Raw genomic sequence first — 18,344 nt, 5'->3', positions numbered from 1 at the left:
CCAGCCACGTTAGTGCCTCGGAAACACAAAAACAACAGTGCGCACGCACACACATCCCCAGGGCATGAGTAAGTAATACTGAGTGTATTACTTACATGGTGTCTCAAAATACATGGAACCCATGTCACTGCTAATAATTCTGGCAATATTAATGTTCTTGTTCTTTTTTTTCAGATTTGAAGAGAGGAGACCATAACAACTAATAATTATCAATCAAAATGCCTTGGACAAAGGAAGAAAAAATATTTTGCGTCACTACTTATTTGGGGACGAAATCATTCAAAACGGTGCAAGCAAAATTTCGCAGGAAGTTCAGCTTCAACAACTATCCCCAGAAAAACCAAATTTATCGTTGGGCACACAAATTTCAAGCCACTGGATCAGTAAACAACCTCAACAAGAAGGCAGAAACACCCCAGTTCTAGCAGGAAGCTGACTGCAAGATCTCCTGACAATGTGAATGCGGTGAGACATTCTGTCGGAAGGAGCCCAAAAAAGTCCATCCGAAGACGTAGCCAAGAGCTGGGTCTTTCACATGCGTCAGTGCAAAGAATCTTGATCAAGGCTCTTCAGCTGTACCCATACAAGATCCAGATCAAGCATAAACTCACACCAGCTGACATGGCAAAACGTGTTGTGATGTGCCGGTGGTTCGAGGACAAGATCGAAGAGGTTCCTGACTTTCTTGATGATGTTTGGTTCAGCGACGAAGCACACTTCTTGCTCTGTGGGCATGTCAATAGCAAGAACAATGTGTTCTGGGGCACACAAGCCCCAGACGAGGTGCTTCAGAGGCCCTTGCACTCTGTGAAATGCACGGCCTGGGTGGCCATCTCAAAACATGGCATAATCGGACCGTTTTGGTTTGAAGACGCAGAAGAGGAGGCAGTCACTGTCACAAAGGAGCGTTACATTGTGGTGCTCAACAAGTTCTGGAGGGGACTTGGGAGACGTTGTGGCATGAATCGAGATGTGCAATGGTTCCAACAAGATGGGGCAACTCCACATACAGCCAACATCACGATGGAGTGGCTGGACCACCGATTCCCTGATCAGCAGGCGCCGCGAACCCGAGTGGTCTCCGCATTCACCCGATCTGAACCCCCCAGATTTTTATCTCTGGGGGTTCTTGAAGGACCACGTGTATGAGAATCGTCCTCAATCCATTTCTGAACTGAAAGTGGCCAATGGCCATCACCCAGAAGATTCGTGCCATCAGGAAGGAAGAGTGTGTCAGGGTGATTGACAACTTCGCTCGTCGGCTTCAAGTGTGTCTAAGGCGCAAAGGCGGTCATTTGGAACATGTGCTCTAATAAATGTATCCTTTGAGCTAGAGACCTCAAATCTTCAGTTTTTTTATTGTTATCATATCAGCTTCCAGGAAATGTAATCTTTTTTGGAGTTTCTTGTCTGAGTAATAAATTATTATCATGTCAATGGGTTCCATCTATTTTGAGACACCCGTACAAAGAGGAGAGCAGACTCTTATTACATGCTTATTACATGCTATATTACATTATTATGCTTATTACATAAATTAGCAGAGTATATCCAGTTACAACGATACAATTTGACATTTATTTGCTTTTAAAAAGGTTTGGCAGAATAAAACACTCCTCCATTGACATTGTGCACTGGCACGTGAACAGAAACGAACGGTCGACTCGGAAATAGAAGCAGACACGTGCCGAGATGCAGGGTCTATTGGTCAGAGGAAACTCACTGGGAAGTGGATGAAATGTCACCTGAGACCAGGTTTGCTCTTGCTTATTACATAAATTAGCAGAGTATATCCAGTTACTTTTCTGGATGCAACCTTTAAAAAACAAACAAATTTTTTTATATATACATACATATATATATATTGTTGCAGTTTTAGAACCCACACTTTTGTAAATAAATAATCACTTGTAAATATGACATTAAAGGTTAAAGGTTCCACCCCTAGTTCGTCCACAAGCAACACGTAGGCCACCATAGGAACTCAGTTATTTCATTATTATGTGTTTTAGTTAAGGCCGTGTTTCCAATAATTGAATCTGCATTGCATCAATCAAATAAGGAGTAGGCCCTTTCGTCCATTTTGCGACCTCCCTCTCCAAGCGACGCCATTACGTGCCTTTGTTAGCACCGTTCGCTGCCTTGCTGCTGAAGCTCGCTCAAACGACGCCATTAACCATGCGGTCAGGCTCGAGGAAGAAGGGGGCGGAACGCCAAGAACAAGGTGTGGCCTGTCAACCAGCCGTCAAAGGCGTAGCCGGTAAGCCCTCACCAACAAATCAGGGCTGAGGTGAGATCGCTGGCGGGCGTGGTTTTGGAGCGCGCGGAGTGATCTTGGCTCGCGTAATATAAGCGCGAATGAAAAGCCCTTTCACAGGACTGGTGGGAGAGCGCGCATTGTAAGGGAATATTCAGCGGCGCTCATTGCAAACGAACTTGGGAGGACCTGTTGGAGGCACGCACATTTGCAAAGGAGGACTCACTCGCTGGCGCTTTTAAGAGAACCTTGGAGAGGGTGCGTTTGGCACGCTGGTGCAGTTATTACGTACGCTGAAGGACACCAGCCTCCCCCCGCTATATGTAAGGTCCACTCGCGTCCAACTACGCGCAGAGCTGCCTGCCGGGTTTCGCCCGCGGGACCGGAGCCTGGACCCCATCGCCTGGACCATCCACCTGGACCTCCCACCCTACCAGCTACAATCCCCGTGTGTGTGTCTGTTTGTCTGGGGTATAGAATAAGACTGTAATAAGACTGCCCTGTGTCCTGCTTCTTCTTCTTCTTCCGGTACATCCTTTTGTTTCCTCTTTCCTCCTGTATATTTGTAATAAATTACCTTGTTCTTTCTTGGTTTTCCCTAATCCGATCGCATCCGTCCTTTCTCTCAATTGAGTACCTGTGGCACGATTAGGAACCGCTCAGAATCGGGTTTAGTCTTTGTTAATAGCTCGAATCGCGGATTGCTAACCGCTCGGCATTATCCATCTTATCTGTGGTTCGAGCGGGAGTTATTCCCTCGTTTCCGGCGGGCGTTAGTACTTAGGTAGCAGCGAACCCCTAGGCCTAGCAAACCCTACCTAACGCGGTGCCAGTAAGGACGTTATAGCTTCCAGGCCTCGGGACGGCCAGCTAAAAAGACAAGGGGATTAACCCCCCCCCCCTTGATAAGGGGAGAGCTGACCCCCAAGATCCGTAACAATATATATATATACATATAAATTAAAAAAATATATATATAAATATATATATATATATATATATAAATAAATATATATATATATAGATATATAAAAAAACATTTTTTCCCGCAAGTGGGGTTTGGCCTTTTTCGGGGACCGTGGTTGTTGTTGTTTTTTGGTCCCCTTTTTGAAGCAATGTTTTACGGCCGGATGCCCTTCCTGCCGCCAACCCTTTTTGTCGCCTTTTACGACAAACAGGGAATTACCAGCAAGCTGGTACTCAATGTGCCGACCTCGGAAGGATGACAGGCTGAGTCAACCCCCCTGGCGTTAATTCAGCGATCGACCGGGATTCGAACCCAGGATCCTAGGATCCAAAGCTGGCACCCTAGCCGCTAGCCCAACACCAGGCTACATATATATATATAAATATTCGGGATTGTCCCGAATGGGATTCGGGACAATATAAATATAAATATATATATATATATATATTGTTGCGGATCTTCGAAACCCGTTCTCCTACAAAGGGGAGATTAAGCCCCTTTTTCTCCTTGGGTCTTCAAAACCGCGAGACTGAGTCGCCACTTCCGGGCAGACGTGGAAAAGGGTTTCGGGACAATTTCGCACGTACCTTGAGTACCCACGGGGATCGAGGATCGAGTCGAGCGAGGATCGAGTCGAGCGGGGATCGAGTCGCGCACGAAACACGCGTGATTGCGTATCCCCGAGCGGATGGCGTACCACGTGACTCGTGCTGTTACCTTGCTATAGAACCCGGTCAGAGTGATCTAATTCGTATCATGCTAAGCCAATGATGGAAGAGACGAAACGGTCGAATCAGAAGGAAGAACAGATTTATTTACACTATTTACAATGATTTGGTAGAAGAAAAGGGGACACAGGGCAGTCTTAATCAATCTTAACCTATTTCCCAGACACGGGCCCGATCACTCACACGGGGAAATGGAAGAAGAATGTACGCGCGCTGAACGCGCCTGCTTCGGTCGCTCCAGGAACAGCTCACCCGGCGTGGCCCTCTGGCGGTCACAGCATGTATCCCGGCGAAAACAGGCTGGCGGGCAAATCCTCGCGGCGCGTATATCGGCAAAGGCAGGCAGGAGGAAAAATGCGCGTCTGTGGCCTGGCGCGGGTCGTCTTTACAGCGCGATTAATACTGTGCAGAGCGCGGGGAGCAGGGCAAGTTCGTATACAACGGGGTTATGCGCATCTCCTTCTGAACTCAACTCAACTCAACTCAGCGCGTCTCCTCTCGTAACTCAACTCGATCTGACTTGCCCTGCGCTCATCTCATAACTGAACTGAGGCGGGGGGCTCTGGGCACAGGGTTATATCGCCCCGCCCTAGCCCGACTCGAACGTTCCAAACCCCGCCTTTTGCCGCAGTGGAAAGTCACTCCCCTCGAGCCCTGATTGGTGGCTCGCGCTTACCGATGGCTCCTCCTCCTCCGCCTTCCTTCGGCCTTGGTCGACTTGTTCAGGCCTGCCTCGTGGTATTTCGGCGCCAATGCCAGCCCAAAGCGCCATAAGGACACCTAATACTCATTATCCTACTCAACGCAAAACTAACACAGGAAAGGTCTACGCTTACATTTACTAAGAAATAACTGAGCTTAAACGAGGCTACATGTTGCAGTGTAACTAACTAGGGGGAGAATTTAACCTTTATTATAAAACCACAACAATATATATATATATATATATATATATATATATATATATATATATATATATATATATATATATATATATATATATATATATATATATATATATATATATATATATATATATATATACTGAAACGCAAAAGAACTTACCACCTTTGAAACCTTTAAATATCAACAATAACACTGCGTGTAGTAAATGTGTGAACTTATTTGTGGACAATAGTGTCCTCACTGTCAGACAAAACGGTCACGGATGGTCACTTGAACCTTCAATGGTCACTTCATAGCACAGCTGTTGAACAGCCGTTTTGACTGTCAGTGATTAGCCAAGGGGTACGGGATGATTTTAATGAGCTGCACGTGATGTCTTGATATTGGCTTTAAAAAGGCCAGTGCAAAATGGGCATTTTGACCGAAAAATTTGACCATTTTGACCAACTTCAAAAAGACCGAAAACGCAAAAGAAACTTACCACCATTGAAACCTTTAAATATCAACAATAACACTGCGTGTAGTAAATGTGTGAACTTATTTGTGGACAATAGTGTCCTCACTGTCAGAAAAAACGGTCACGGATGGTCACTTGAACCTTCAATGGTCACTTCATAGCACAGCTGTTGAACAGCCGTTTTGACTGTCAGTGATTAGCCAAGGGGTACGGGATGATTTTAATGAGCTGCAAGTGATGTCTTGATATTGGCTTTAAAAAGGCCAGTGCAAAATGGGCATGAATATAAATGGCATATGAATATATGCTTGTATGTTTATGTATGTATGTATCCCTATATTTGTATATACACGTGCACCGGAAATGTAACGCAAACCGTAACTGTAAGCTGCGCTTCACTTCCGTTGAACTTGGGGCCGGTGAGTGAACTTTGGCGTGGCTCTCCCTTCTGTATGCAATTTTTTACTCACATCACACATCTCACACACATCACCATACACACTTGACTGATATACATGCCTGCTGTTTTTGTAGACTCAGAAAGAAGACCTTTGTTGGTCGAAAGCTTGTCGAATTAAAGATCGAAGCCCTGAAGCTACGTCCGCGTCTTATTCAATCTCCCGATTATTTATTCAATGCAAATGAGACGCCCTGCTCGTACTGTGGAGTTTCTACTATTTCTCACAGTTATATATATATATATCTATATATATATATATATATATATATATATATATATATATATATATATATATATATATCTATATATATATATATATATATATATATATATATATATATATATATATATATATATATATATATATATATATATATATATATATATATATATATACATACATATACATAATATATATACATATATATATATATATACACATATATATATATATATACATAATATATATACATATATATATATATACATATCTATATATATACATATATATTGTTGCGGATATGGGATTTGCATCCATCCATATCCGCTTGTAAATATTCCCCTATTTCCTCAATACTTCCCAACTATCCCCAATCCCCCATTCCCTAGTCCCATTTTCTGTAAACAACACTCTGTAGACCCGACCTCCCCCTATTTCCCCCATTAAATGTCATGCCCAGGTTCACCGCATCTCATGTAAGACAACTATAGGACATCTTGCTAGTTATTCTTAGTCTATGTCAGTTAAGGACTCGTTTCCATTAATTCTGACCCTTCGTTGCACCAGAATGTGATTGTATGGCACCGTTAGGAAGTTTAGGACCTCCCAATACCTCCCCGCAGCTCTTCCTCACAGTTCAACAACAACAACAACAACAACAACAACAACAACGAGCGCAGGAAGTGCGCGTCCTCACTCTGGCTTGGTTGGTAGGGGGTGTTGGGAGGGCACCAGGCCTTCCCAACGAGCCGCCATCAAACGTGCTCGACGGGGTTACCAAATAGGGGCTCCCTGTCAGCTATTTGTCAAGGGCGGAGCCCGGTAATCCCCGCACCCAATGGAAGCGGCGGACCGGCCCCAGTGGGGCGGAACCAACCAGCCGAGGGCGTGTCACTCCCCGCTGAGCATGCGCAGTGAGGGGGAGGTGACGTCAGATGCGCGCTGAGCTTGAAGCAAGAAAGACGTCCCCTCCAAGCGCTGTGAGGCCTCCCCGCATCTTCTGGACCGTGCTTTATCCTGTCCCCGAGCCAAGGTGCACCTTGTGCTATCGACCTACCTGTCCCTTCCTGCCATCAATCCCTGTGTAAGTCTGCCTTGTTCCGTTTGTCTGTGGTATGTCTGGGATAAGATAAGACGGTAATTAAGTGCCCATCTCTTCTGTGTCTTTACCTCACTGCCTTGTAATCTACCCCTTTTCTCCACCACTGTAATTATACCCTCCTCCGGAGGTCTTGAGAACTGTACCCCTTGCGTCGTTTCCTCTTTCCAAGTCGTCGTGTCCTTTCTATCATTGATTTGGCATAGCGCAATTTGGCCAACGTCTGGGTGAATCGGGTGAGTTGGGGAAGAATCGGGGGAACTGTTCGGTCGCGGTAATACCAACCGCTCGGTAAATAACATCTTTAACCGCGTCCGCAACAATATATATATAGACTTGGCATTTAATATGGAATATTTTTTTTGTGGGGGTGAACTTACTTTTCAAGATGTCTTAGAACCAAAAGTTCATTGGAATTATGTTGAAATTATTCTAGATTTTGTTAATCTGACCTTTAAAAGAAACAAAAACCACATTTGACATTTCGAAACAAATAAATTGATCCTTGAAAGTGATGTAAACTGATATCGAACTCAATTCATGGACAGTAATGTGTTAAACTTTTGTACGTTTTCCAGAAGTATCTCTTTATTTTGCACATCAGCCAATTTTTTTTTTAAACAAAAACAAAAGTTAAATTACGAGTGGGATTACGGACAGTAAAATTACAGTTCAGTACTTCGTGTAACCCCCACAAGCATTCAGGAGAGCACGTACATGTTGAGGCATGCTGTTCACGAGATTTGCCAAGGTTTGGACAGGAATCGCTTGCCATGCAGTGACAATAGCCTGCTGCAATTCACGCACAGAGGTCGGCTGCTGGTCCAAGTGGTTGATTTGACGCGTTAATTCTGCCCACAAGTTCTCTATCGGATTCATATCCGGGGACATGGCAGGCCACTCCATATGCTCTACACCATGGTCAGCAAGAAAGTGTTGGATCATGCGAGCATGATGAGGCCGTGCATTGTCATCTTGGAAGACAAAGTTTCCTCGAAAGTCTGCATGAGCAAATGGAAGCAATGTTTCTTCCAGAATGGCCCTGTACTTGAACTGGTTCAGGTTTCCATTCAGAACAACCAGGTCAGTTTTGCCCCCTGCATGAAAAGCAGCCCAAACTGTCACCCCACCACCGCCAGCTTGGACTCTTGGCACTATACAATCTTTGTTGCAGGCTTCATGCACTTGTCTGCGCACTCGGACGTGGCCATCTTGACAATAGACCAGAAATCTAGACTCGTCACTGAAGATCACGTGATTCCAGTGTCCTGGCTGCCATTGACGGTGCTCTCTGGCCAACTGCAATCGGCGCTGTTGTCTGGTCAGGCGTGGCTTTCTCAGGGGACGCCTGGCACGATAGCCTGCTTGAACCAGTCATTGGTTGACTGGCCTTCTGGATACAGGCACATTTGTCAGTTGCTGCCACTCAGCCCGAAGCCGATTAGCTGACTTGGTACGGCCATTGCGGACTAACCGGTGCAGCTGGCGATCATCCCTCCTTGTGGTTCTGCGGGGACGTCCTGGCCTCGGTATTGGAGTAGGGACACCCCTCTGAGCATTTCGTTTCAGGATCTTTGACACCTGACCTTGAGTGATGCCATACTGCCGAGCAATAACACGCTGTTTCATGCCATAATTTCGTAAAGCCACCACTCCATGACAAACAGCATTGTCGAGTTGATGGACTATCTCCAGAGGAAGCGGCAATAACTTTTGGAGACGTGCAGCAGTTGTTTTCCACGAATACAGAACGCAACAACCCTTGTATACCCGACTGTGAAGCCAATCATCAAATGCACCTGTCCGTACATTTTGCCACGCCACCTGTGATATAATCCTGTTGTTGACTTCTTGCTGCGACAGACAATCAGTGACATGGTTCTTTTAACAAATAAATCACCAAAGTGTAAAAGAAACTCACCAGATTGATATACTGAGTTAAGAAAGTAAACCCAAGTCAAGAAAAAAAAAAAAATTCCATATTAAATGCCAAGTCTGTATATATATATATATATATGTCTGCGCACAGACCTTGACTTACGAGTATATATACACACAGTGAAACCTTGACTTACGAGTGCACCAACTTACGAGTTTTCCGAGATACGAGCCGTCGCTCGGGCGGTTTTTTGCTTTGAGATGCGAGCCGAGATCTGAGTTACGAGCTTACGCCACCCGCCACCAGGTGGGTTCCGGTCACGTGGTTATCTTGCCGTGCAAGCATCTCTGCCGTATATCGCTGCTGCTTTGTTTTCGCATTTTGGTTATTTTGGAAAATTTCTTAGTTTTAACCATGGGTCCTAAGAAATTGAGTGCCAAGGGCAGTACTGAGAAGAAGAAGAGGATGATGTGCTTGGATATAAAACACGCAATCGTCGAAAAACATGAGCGAGGTGTGCGTGTTGTCGACTTGGCGAGGCAGTACGATCGTAGTACTTCTACGATATGTACGATTTTGAAGCAGAAGGAGTCGATAAAGGCTATAACGCCAGCCAAGGGCGTTACGATTATTTCAAAGCTCCGGACCTCTGTCCATGAAAAGATGGAGAAGTTGTTGTTTGTGTGGTTGACGGAGAAGCAGCTCGCAGGAGATACCGTGACCGAGAGCATCATGTGTGAGAAGGCACGAGACATTTACGGGGATTTGGTGCAGCAGACGGCGGGAACATCAACGGACGAGGCATCGGAAGAGTCATTCAAAGCCAGTCGGGGATGGTTTGATAATTTTAAGAAGAGGACCGGCATTCACTCCGTCGTCAGGCATGGTGAGGCAGCAAGCTCGGATGTGAAGGCAGCTGAAGATTTTATTATAACTTTTGCCGAACTGATAGAAGCCGAACGATCCATCCCCCAGCAAATCTTCAACTGTGACGAGACAGGGCTCTTCTGGAAAAAGATGCCGAGGAGGACGTATATAACGGCAGAGGAGAAGAGCATGCCAGGCCACAACTTGTTCAGAGTGCCGGCGATAGCTCGCCTTCTCTTTGTGGAAGACACGGTGAGATCCTTAACATCCAACAACTAATGGGACGCAAACGGGGCGCCCAGTTTAGCGGTACACACATTGATGAATCACCCTGCCTGTGAAACACCGACATGACAGGTTATAGCTGGGTCGGGATTCAAACCCAGGCTGGACAGTTTAGAGTCAAGTGTGCGTACCTCCAGTCCAGGCCATCCTGCCAACTTGTATGCTGCATACAGGTGAAATATAAAGTGCGAGATATTTTTATATATACTGTATATTAAAAAAAAAATTGGTGTGGTTTTTGGCGGGCTGGAACAGATTAATAGCATTTCAATTCATTTTAATGGGGAAATTTAATTTGAGAAACGAGCAAATTGAGTTACGAGCTCGGTCACAGAACGAATTAAACTCGTAAGTCAAGGTTTCACTGTATATATATATATATATATATATATATATATATATATATATATATATATATATATATATATATATATATATATATATATATATATATATATATACATACTAGCTTAGTGAGGCGAGCGCGTCGTAACCGAGGAACGGGCTTATTTTAGCTGAGTATAATGACTGTACCTGAGTTGCTGTGTTGTCATGATTTACACCAATCATAATACAAACAATTATTTTGCATGAATGTATTTGTCGTGTTTGTGATATTACATTTTTATAAGCAATTTAGGTTGAAGATTTAGGTTGAAAACTTATATATTATTCAAAAAAGAACCCCTCAGCACATACATACGGGAGGGGTAGGTACAGACTGGAAGTTTGGGACGATTACACCTCACCACCACGTCATTCAAAACACCTCACCACCAAGTAATTCAAAACACCTCACCACCACGTAATTCAAAACACCTCACCCACATGTAATTGAAAATACCTCACCCCCACGTAATTTAAAACAACTCACCACCACATAATTTAAAACACCTCACAACCACATAATTTAAAACACCTCACAACTGAGTAATTTAAAACACCTCACCCCCATGTAATTGAAAATACCTCACCCCCACCTAATTTAAAACACCCCACCACCAAGTAATTTAAAACACCTCACCCCCACGTAATTTAAAACACCTCACCCCCACCAAATTTAAAACACCTCACCACCACGTAATTTAAAACACCTCACCACCACGTAATTCAAAACACCTAATCACCAACTAATTCAAAACATCTCACCACCACAATTAAAAACACCTCACCACCAAGTAATTCAAAACGCCTCACCATCACATAATTCAAAACACCTCACCACCAAGTAATTCAAAACACCTCACCACCACATAATTAAAAATACCTCACCACCACGTGATTCAAAACCACCACCACGTTATTAAAAACACTTCACAACCACGGAAACAAAAGTTTAAGGGAGTAGTTCAGTGACAACCGACACTGTCCAGATATGTAGATATATTGATAAATGAATGTACTTGAGTTGCTGTTTTGTCATGGTTTACACCAATCATAATTCAAACAATAATAATGCATGAATGTATTTGTAATAGACGTGATATACATTTTATAAACAATTGAAGTTGAAAACGTAAGTAGAAAAAAAAAAATTCCCCCCCAAAAAAATAATAAATTTGGAACATTTTTCGCAATTCATCATTTATATATTTATATATATATAATGCAGTGCATTCAGACCCCTTCACTTTTATCACATTTTATGTTGCAGCTTCATGCTGAAATAGTTTATATTCATTTTTTTCCCTCATCAATCTACACTCAATACCGCATAATGACAAAGAGAAAACAGGATGTCAGAAAGTTTTGCAAATTTATTTAAAATAAAAAACTGAAATATCACATTTACATAAATATTCGGACCGTTTGCTATGACACTTGAAATTTAGCTCAGGAACCTCCCATTTCTCTTGATCATCTTTGAGATGTTTCTACACCTTTATTGGAGTCCACCTGTGGTAAATTCAATTGATTGGACATGATTTGGAAAGGCACACACCTGTCTATATAAGGTCGCACAGCTGACAATGCATATCAGAGCAAAAACCAAGCTATGAGGTCGAAGGAACTGCCTGCAGAGCTCAGACAGGATTGTGTCGAGGCACAGATCTGGGGAAGCCTACAAAAAAAATTCTGCTGCATTGAAGGTTCCCAAGAGCACAGTGGCCTCCATAATTCTTAAATGGAAGAAGTTTGGAACAACCAGGACTCTTCCTAGATTTCGAGGACGCTTCCTACTCAACCGGGACGCTTCCGAGAGCAATCGGGGGAGAAGGGCCTTGGTAATAGAGGTGACCAAGAACCCGATGGTCACTCTGGCTGAGCTCCAGAGATCCTGTGTGGAGATGGGAGAAACTTCCAGAAGGACAACCATCACTGCAACACTCCACCGATCTGGGCTTTATGGCAGAGTGGCCAGACGGAAGCCTCTCCTCAGTGAAAGACACATGAAAGCCCACAGAATCTTGTTTCTCACAGTCTGAGAGTCCTTTAGGTGCTTTTTTGCAAACTCGAAGCGGGCTTTCATGTGAAAACATTTTGCAAGCTCGGAGACATGCTGAATGGAGAAGCTGGATCAGACTCGGCAATGGTTGCTGGAGTGAGATGTGCATGGAAGAAGTTTCGGGAACTGAGTGGCGTGCTGATGAGGAGGGGAGTGTCGTTGAAGCTGAAGGGAAAGGTGTATGCTGCATGTGCGAGAAGTGTTATGATTTATGGGAGTGAGACATGGGTAATGAAGGTAGAGCAGCAACGAAGGTTGGAAAGGGTGGAAATGCGAATGGTTCGGTGGATGTGCGGAGTGTCGTTGAGAGAGAGTAAGACAAATGATGAATTGCGAAAGATGATGGGAATAGAGCCTGTGATTGATGCTGTGAAGAGGAACAGGTTGAGATGGTTTGGTCATGTGTTGAGGAAGGATGAAAGTGACTTGTTGAGAAGAGTGATGGAAATGAATGTAGAAGGAAGTAGAGGACAGGGAAAACCAAGAAAGACTTGGCTAAAGGTGGTGGAAGAAGAAATGTGGGCAAGGGGGTTAACAAGGGGAGATGCAGAAAATAGGGCAAAATGGAGAAGATTGTCATGGGGCCCGCAAGGCTGACCCCGCTCTAGCAGGGAAAATGGCCTTAAAATGCCTGTTGCTGTTGTTGTTGATCGTCACTTTGATCAAAGATGGACGACTAGCGGCCATTTTAGTTGTAAAAACCCGATGTTGAACACGTCCTCAACCATTTCTCAGACATGCATTTGCCGGTGTTGTTCAAACTCGGCACATAGATAAATAATTATGACTTATATATGCAGGTCATTTTCTTTTGAGATCAGATCCAAGATGGTCAACTGGTGGCCATATTGTTACTTCAGTGTGTCACCAACAATTTCTCGGACATGCATGGTCCGATTTTGTTCAAACTTGGCACAAAGACAATACATGAGGGTACATATGCAGAAGATTTTGTTTTGCCATCCGACCAAAGATGACCGACTGACAGCCTTTAACTCCCTACAGCAAAATTACTGAAGCCATTGTGGGGGCTATGACATTTTATGTTTTTTTCTTCTTGTTTGAACTATTGTAAATGTCTGGGCTCACTCTAGTAATAATAAACTACACTCACTCAATTATGCAAAAGCATGCTGTAAAGATCTGTACCTTCTCTTATCCATGTGGCCATACTGCACCTCTTTTCACTAAACTTGATACATCGACACTTTTTCACATCAATAAATTACATAATGTATGGGGATATTTATGTACAAGCATACAGGGCAAAATGGAGAAGATTTTCATGGGGCCCACAAGGCTAACCCCTGCTCCAGCAGGGAAAATGGCCTTAAAATGCCTGTTGTTGTTATATATTAACAAGCTTCTTCCACAAATATTTTCATCTTAGTTTACAGCAGTCCAAGATATCCACACTCATTTCACTAGACTGCAAGACAACTTGTTTTTACCTTTTACTCGCACATCATACTCTATTAATATACTACGCTACTATGGGCCTCGTCTTTGGAATGGTATTGATGGAGCAGTGAAGCCACAGTCAACTGTGGGTCAGTTCAAGTTGGCTTATAAACGAAATTTGATCTTGCATTATTGAAATACTTTCTTTGTCACTCATTGATTTGTTATTCATTCTTGCAAGCCTTCACCTTCTTGTAAATTCATTATTTTTATCTGTTTGTTGTTGTTATTCACAGTATTATTGACCATTTTCCCCCTTAATTATTTACTATGCGGTATTTTTAACCTATCGTTTGTCATTTATATTGTTGGTCCATAGGCATATCAATACAAGCCTTGATTTCTGAATATGCCTCCATATTTGCTTCTCCATATGTTATTTTTGATTGTATCCTTGTGAGTTCACCAAGTTCTGGAAGTATTGGTATATTTTTGTTCTACTGTATTTATATTGGCAAATATATAAATAAATGCTTTTTTGAAAAATTGAAAAAAATACCAAGTTTGGTCAAAATCAATGGTTCGGAAGTTAGCACAGTAACAGAATTTTCACCCAACGGGACCGCTGAACTCTGACCTCTTGACCCCATAATCTCACCAGTTCATCTATGCATTATCATAGATACTTGTACTAAGTTTGACTTGGATCCCTTCAGCCGTTCTTAAGTTATCGCAGCAAAGAAAACCTATCATGGACGGATGGATGGACAGTCATAAATGTCAACCCGAAAACATAATGCCTCTGGCAACTTCGTCAAAACGCCGAGAGGGGCAAAACCAAAAGTTGATCGGTCACGATGACAACATGTCAAGTGGTTTGCATGAATACAATTTACAGATACTACCACATACCATGTCTCACCACCACCCACCATGAAGATCTTTGAAGGAAATATCCAGGTTTTGTGACTCATTGGTTCCTGTGCCGAGCTCACACTTCAGTTCAACTTTAGTCATTCGAAGTATAAGGCTCTCAGGGCGCAAGGACTTGTGGAACCATGGTCCCCTCTCAGGGTCTGCCCGCAAGTCAGGAATAGGGAAGCGCAAACGAAGACGCAACTGTGGTGCCTGCAAGGTCAGGCCAACTTGACGCTCTCTGGGGCAAGGAGACTCATCCAGGGCCTGGCAAAAAGCTCGAGACTGAGGAAGCAGGCAGCAGGAATACCAAAGATAAACATAAAATTACAAAAAATGTATCATTATAGCACATCATAGAAGAAAAATAGCATTCATTTCAATCCACAGAAACTCAATCACATGAGGGGAAATGAGGGGTGGGGAGGAGGTCATGCAAGTGAAAGTCTCAGACGTTAGACAAGGGTCCACCATTGAATAAAGTTAGTCGGGCCCCAACATTCGCGGAGGATATGTGCCTCGAAAATGCCACGGATGTTAGAGCCGTGAATGTGGGGGCATTGTTTCAATGGTAGTATTCCATCCATAAAAAGGGGGAGGGAATTTATGAACAACAAACCGCTCCAATTTTTTTTTTTTCTATAAAGGAGCAAGGCTCGTGGAAAAGCAAGGTATATCTGACAGTAGGACAAACATCATAGCATTGAATGAATGAATGAATGATCGTTTTAAGGCCATTTTTCCCCGCGAGAGCGGGGGTTAGCCTTGCGGGTCCCATGACAATCATGGTTCCTGTTTGAGGCAATATTTTTATGGCCGGATGCCCTTCCTGACGCCAACCCTTTGTCGCCTCTTACGATGCGCAGGGATACGGTGTACCTATTCTAAATCAGGGTACACACAGGGATCATTCATCCCAGCAAGCTGGTACTCAATTTGCGGACCTCGGAAGGATGACAGGCTGAGTCAACCCGCCTGGCGTTAATCAGCGATCGACCGGGATTCGAACCCGGGATCATAGGATCCCAAGCCGGCACCCTAACCGCTAAGCCAACACCAGGAATGAACAAATATAATAAGACTAGCTGAAAGCACCCGGCATTGCCGGGTTCTTTTTGAATGAATTTACTACTATAATTCAGCTTTTACTCGAGGCCGTAGAAGATTGACTACTATAATTCAGCTCAGCTTTTAATTGCGAAATGGGCCCAGCCCGGCCGAAGCGGCCTCAACCGGCCTCGCCACCTAGCCTATAACCTTCCCGGGGCCCGTCCCGACATTTTTGGTTCTTTTTGAATGAATCTACTACCATAATTCAGCTTTTACTCGCGGCCGTACAAGATTGACTACTATAATTCAGCTCAGCTTTCAATTGCGAAATGGGCCCAGCCCGGCCGAGGTGGGCCTCGACCGGTCTCGCCACCTAGCCTAAAACCTTCCCGGGGCCCGTCCCGACAATTTTTTGTATTAGAGTTGGCGCTTCCCGCGCATTTCCAGCCCTTGCCGTACGTGGCCTTTTCCCGACCCTCCGATCGCCTAAAAGGTGGACCTCTTGGAGCCTACTCCGTAGAGCCGTCGTGGTTGCGTGGCGCACCTGGCTCTCTGCTCCACGGCTCCCTGCACGACTACCCGTCACCGGCCCACACTGGGCTGCTAGGAAAATATCGAAGGCCACGCACCGCATTTACATCACAGCAGCTGCTCGCACTGGAGCACCACTTCCGCCAAAACAAGTACCTGTCGAGGCCCAAGCGCTTCGAGGTAGCAACGTCACTCATGCTCACTGAGACCCAGGCAAAATCCCCTGGCGTAAGTTGATGCCGGATGTGAATCCGATATGGATGTTGGTGGAGGTCCAGTCTTGTGATTCGGTTGAATGTTGCCGAAGGCAATCCCGTCCCATTTCATCTTGCGCTGGTATCCCTAGGATGCTCCAAAACCTGCTGCCTTACTGCTACAATGTTCATTTCCGATCGCCCAGTGCACCTTGTACCAGAATTCTCCTTGCTGCGGTTGAGGCTAGTGCCATGCTCTTGGTATTTTCTAACATTCGCCCAGATGGTTTTGGCACCTGGAGGCTCCCGTTCTGGGAAACGTTCCCTGAACGCATCACGCGTTCGCTGCAAACTTCCAGTTTGGTGAAAGGTTGTAACCATGAAGGTCCGCTGTTCAGTCGTAAGTTGAACCATCTTTTCAATGACTCAGACTGTCTCTAAACCCATACACTGTAGGCCCATCTTAAATACCCATCTTAAACAAAGGATGACGCAACCGACGATTACCAGACCAGCTTAACAATTTTGCATAATCAACTTGGCAGTCGACAAGTAATGCGTCCATTTAAAACTGTCTTGCACCGATTAGCCAAACTTGTAAAAATGCGATTTGAACTTGTCATTTTCAATGAACATGTACTCGGTCATGTGTGACAGCAATGATGCATGAAAGGCATCAATGGAAAGCTGAGGATCTCCTCATAATTGCTAAACCACATGTAAATTGTCAAACTAAATAACCTTTGCATATTAACCCCTTGAATTCGGATTACCTTTTTTTTGATACGCACTGTATAGAAGATATAAGCGACAAGGGGAGCAAACACAAACAACCAAGTAAGATGGTTGGGTTAGGAATGGTTAATGGAGCTAGAGAGTTAATGGTTAATGGTTAATGGAGTACCAAAGATAATGGGGGCGAAATTGGGGGTGACAGAAGATGGCAGTGCACTGCTTGCTTGAAGCCTTGAAGGGAGAGTGAGACAGAACAGCATCTGGAAAGGGGGTTCCCATAGACAGAAGAAGCAAGGAATAAAAGAGTTGAAGTGTGGAGTCAGCCTTGATTTTGGAACTTTATCCAGGAGGGATTACTGGAATAATAAACACATGCATCCTCGAGTTGATAGGGAGGGTCATAGGACAGAGAGTAGAGGGAGCATTCATGGACACATTTTATTTAAAGATTTTATCCCAACCCCTTCCTCTTTTCAACAATCTCCTAACCAATTGCTACAGCCTTAATTATTTTTTTGTACCACACTTTTTTGCAATTCGCAAACCTCCACCATCTTTTCCACATAATAAGTAAATAGACCATTATGGCAAACCTGACAATGCAGAAGCATTGCAAAATGTAGGAGAAAAAAAACTCACCAAGCTACTGTAGGGATTACATGACATGTACATGTGTGAGGTCATGGGTTCGCCAGCCTGCAATCCCTGTGGTCGGAGTATTGAGCTAAGGCGATCCAAGAGGCTCACGTCCACCTCGCAGCACGCTCTGCCCAGTTCCACAGAGATTTCTTCACGTGGCCAGGGTGCTACAGATCTACTCAGGTTGCTCTGTAGAAGCACATTGTGTGTGTAGTACAGCACAGATACGAATGTGGAGAACATATTTCTCAAATGCAAATGACTTGCACATTAAAAATAATAACTTCATATGCATTGTAAGATCATTG

The 18,344-nt window shown here is 44.1% G+C and overlaps 1 protein-coding gene across 3 annotated transcripts in view; it reads right to left on the bottom strand.

Moving 5' to 3' along the window:
- Positions 1–18,344, bottom strand: part of LOC137436924 (autophagy-related protein 2 homolog B) — a 174,123-nt gene that overhangs the window by 73,737 nt on the left and 82,042 nt on the right. For all 3 annotated transcript variants that reach the window (XM_068131157.2, XM_078787075.1, XM_078787074.1), the window contains 2 exons: positions 18,037–18,225; positions 14,905–15,172 (listed from right to left, as the gene is read on the bottom strand). In XM_068131157.2, the coding sequence (XP_067987258.2) occupies positions 14,905–15,172; positions 18,037–18,225 (457 nt within the window). The remainder of the gene's footprint in view (positions 1–14,904; positions 15,173–18,036; positions 18,226–18,344) is intronic.

The sequence above is a fragment of the Myxine glutinosa genome, chromosome 11, assembly GCF_964187855.1.
Source record: "Myxine glutinosa chromosome 11, kmMyxGlut1.1, whole genome shotgun sequence".
In the NCBI taxonomy this organism is placed as follows: Eukaryota; Metazoa; Chordata; class Myxini; order Myxiniformes; family Myxinidae; genus Myxine; species Myxine glutinosa.
The sequence above is the reverse complement of the archived record's forward strand: the minus strand, read 5'-3'. Positions and strand labels throughout refer to the sequence as shown.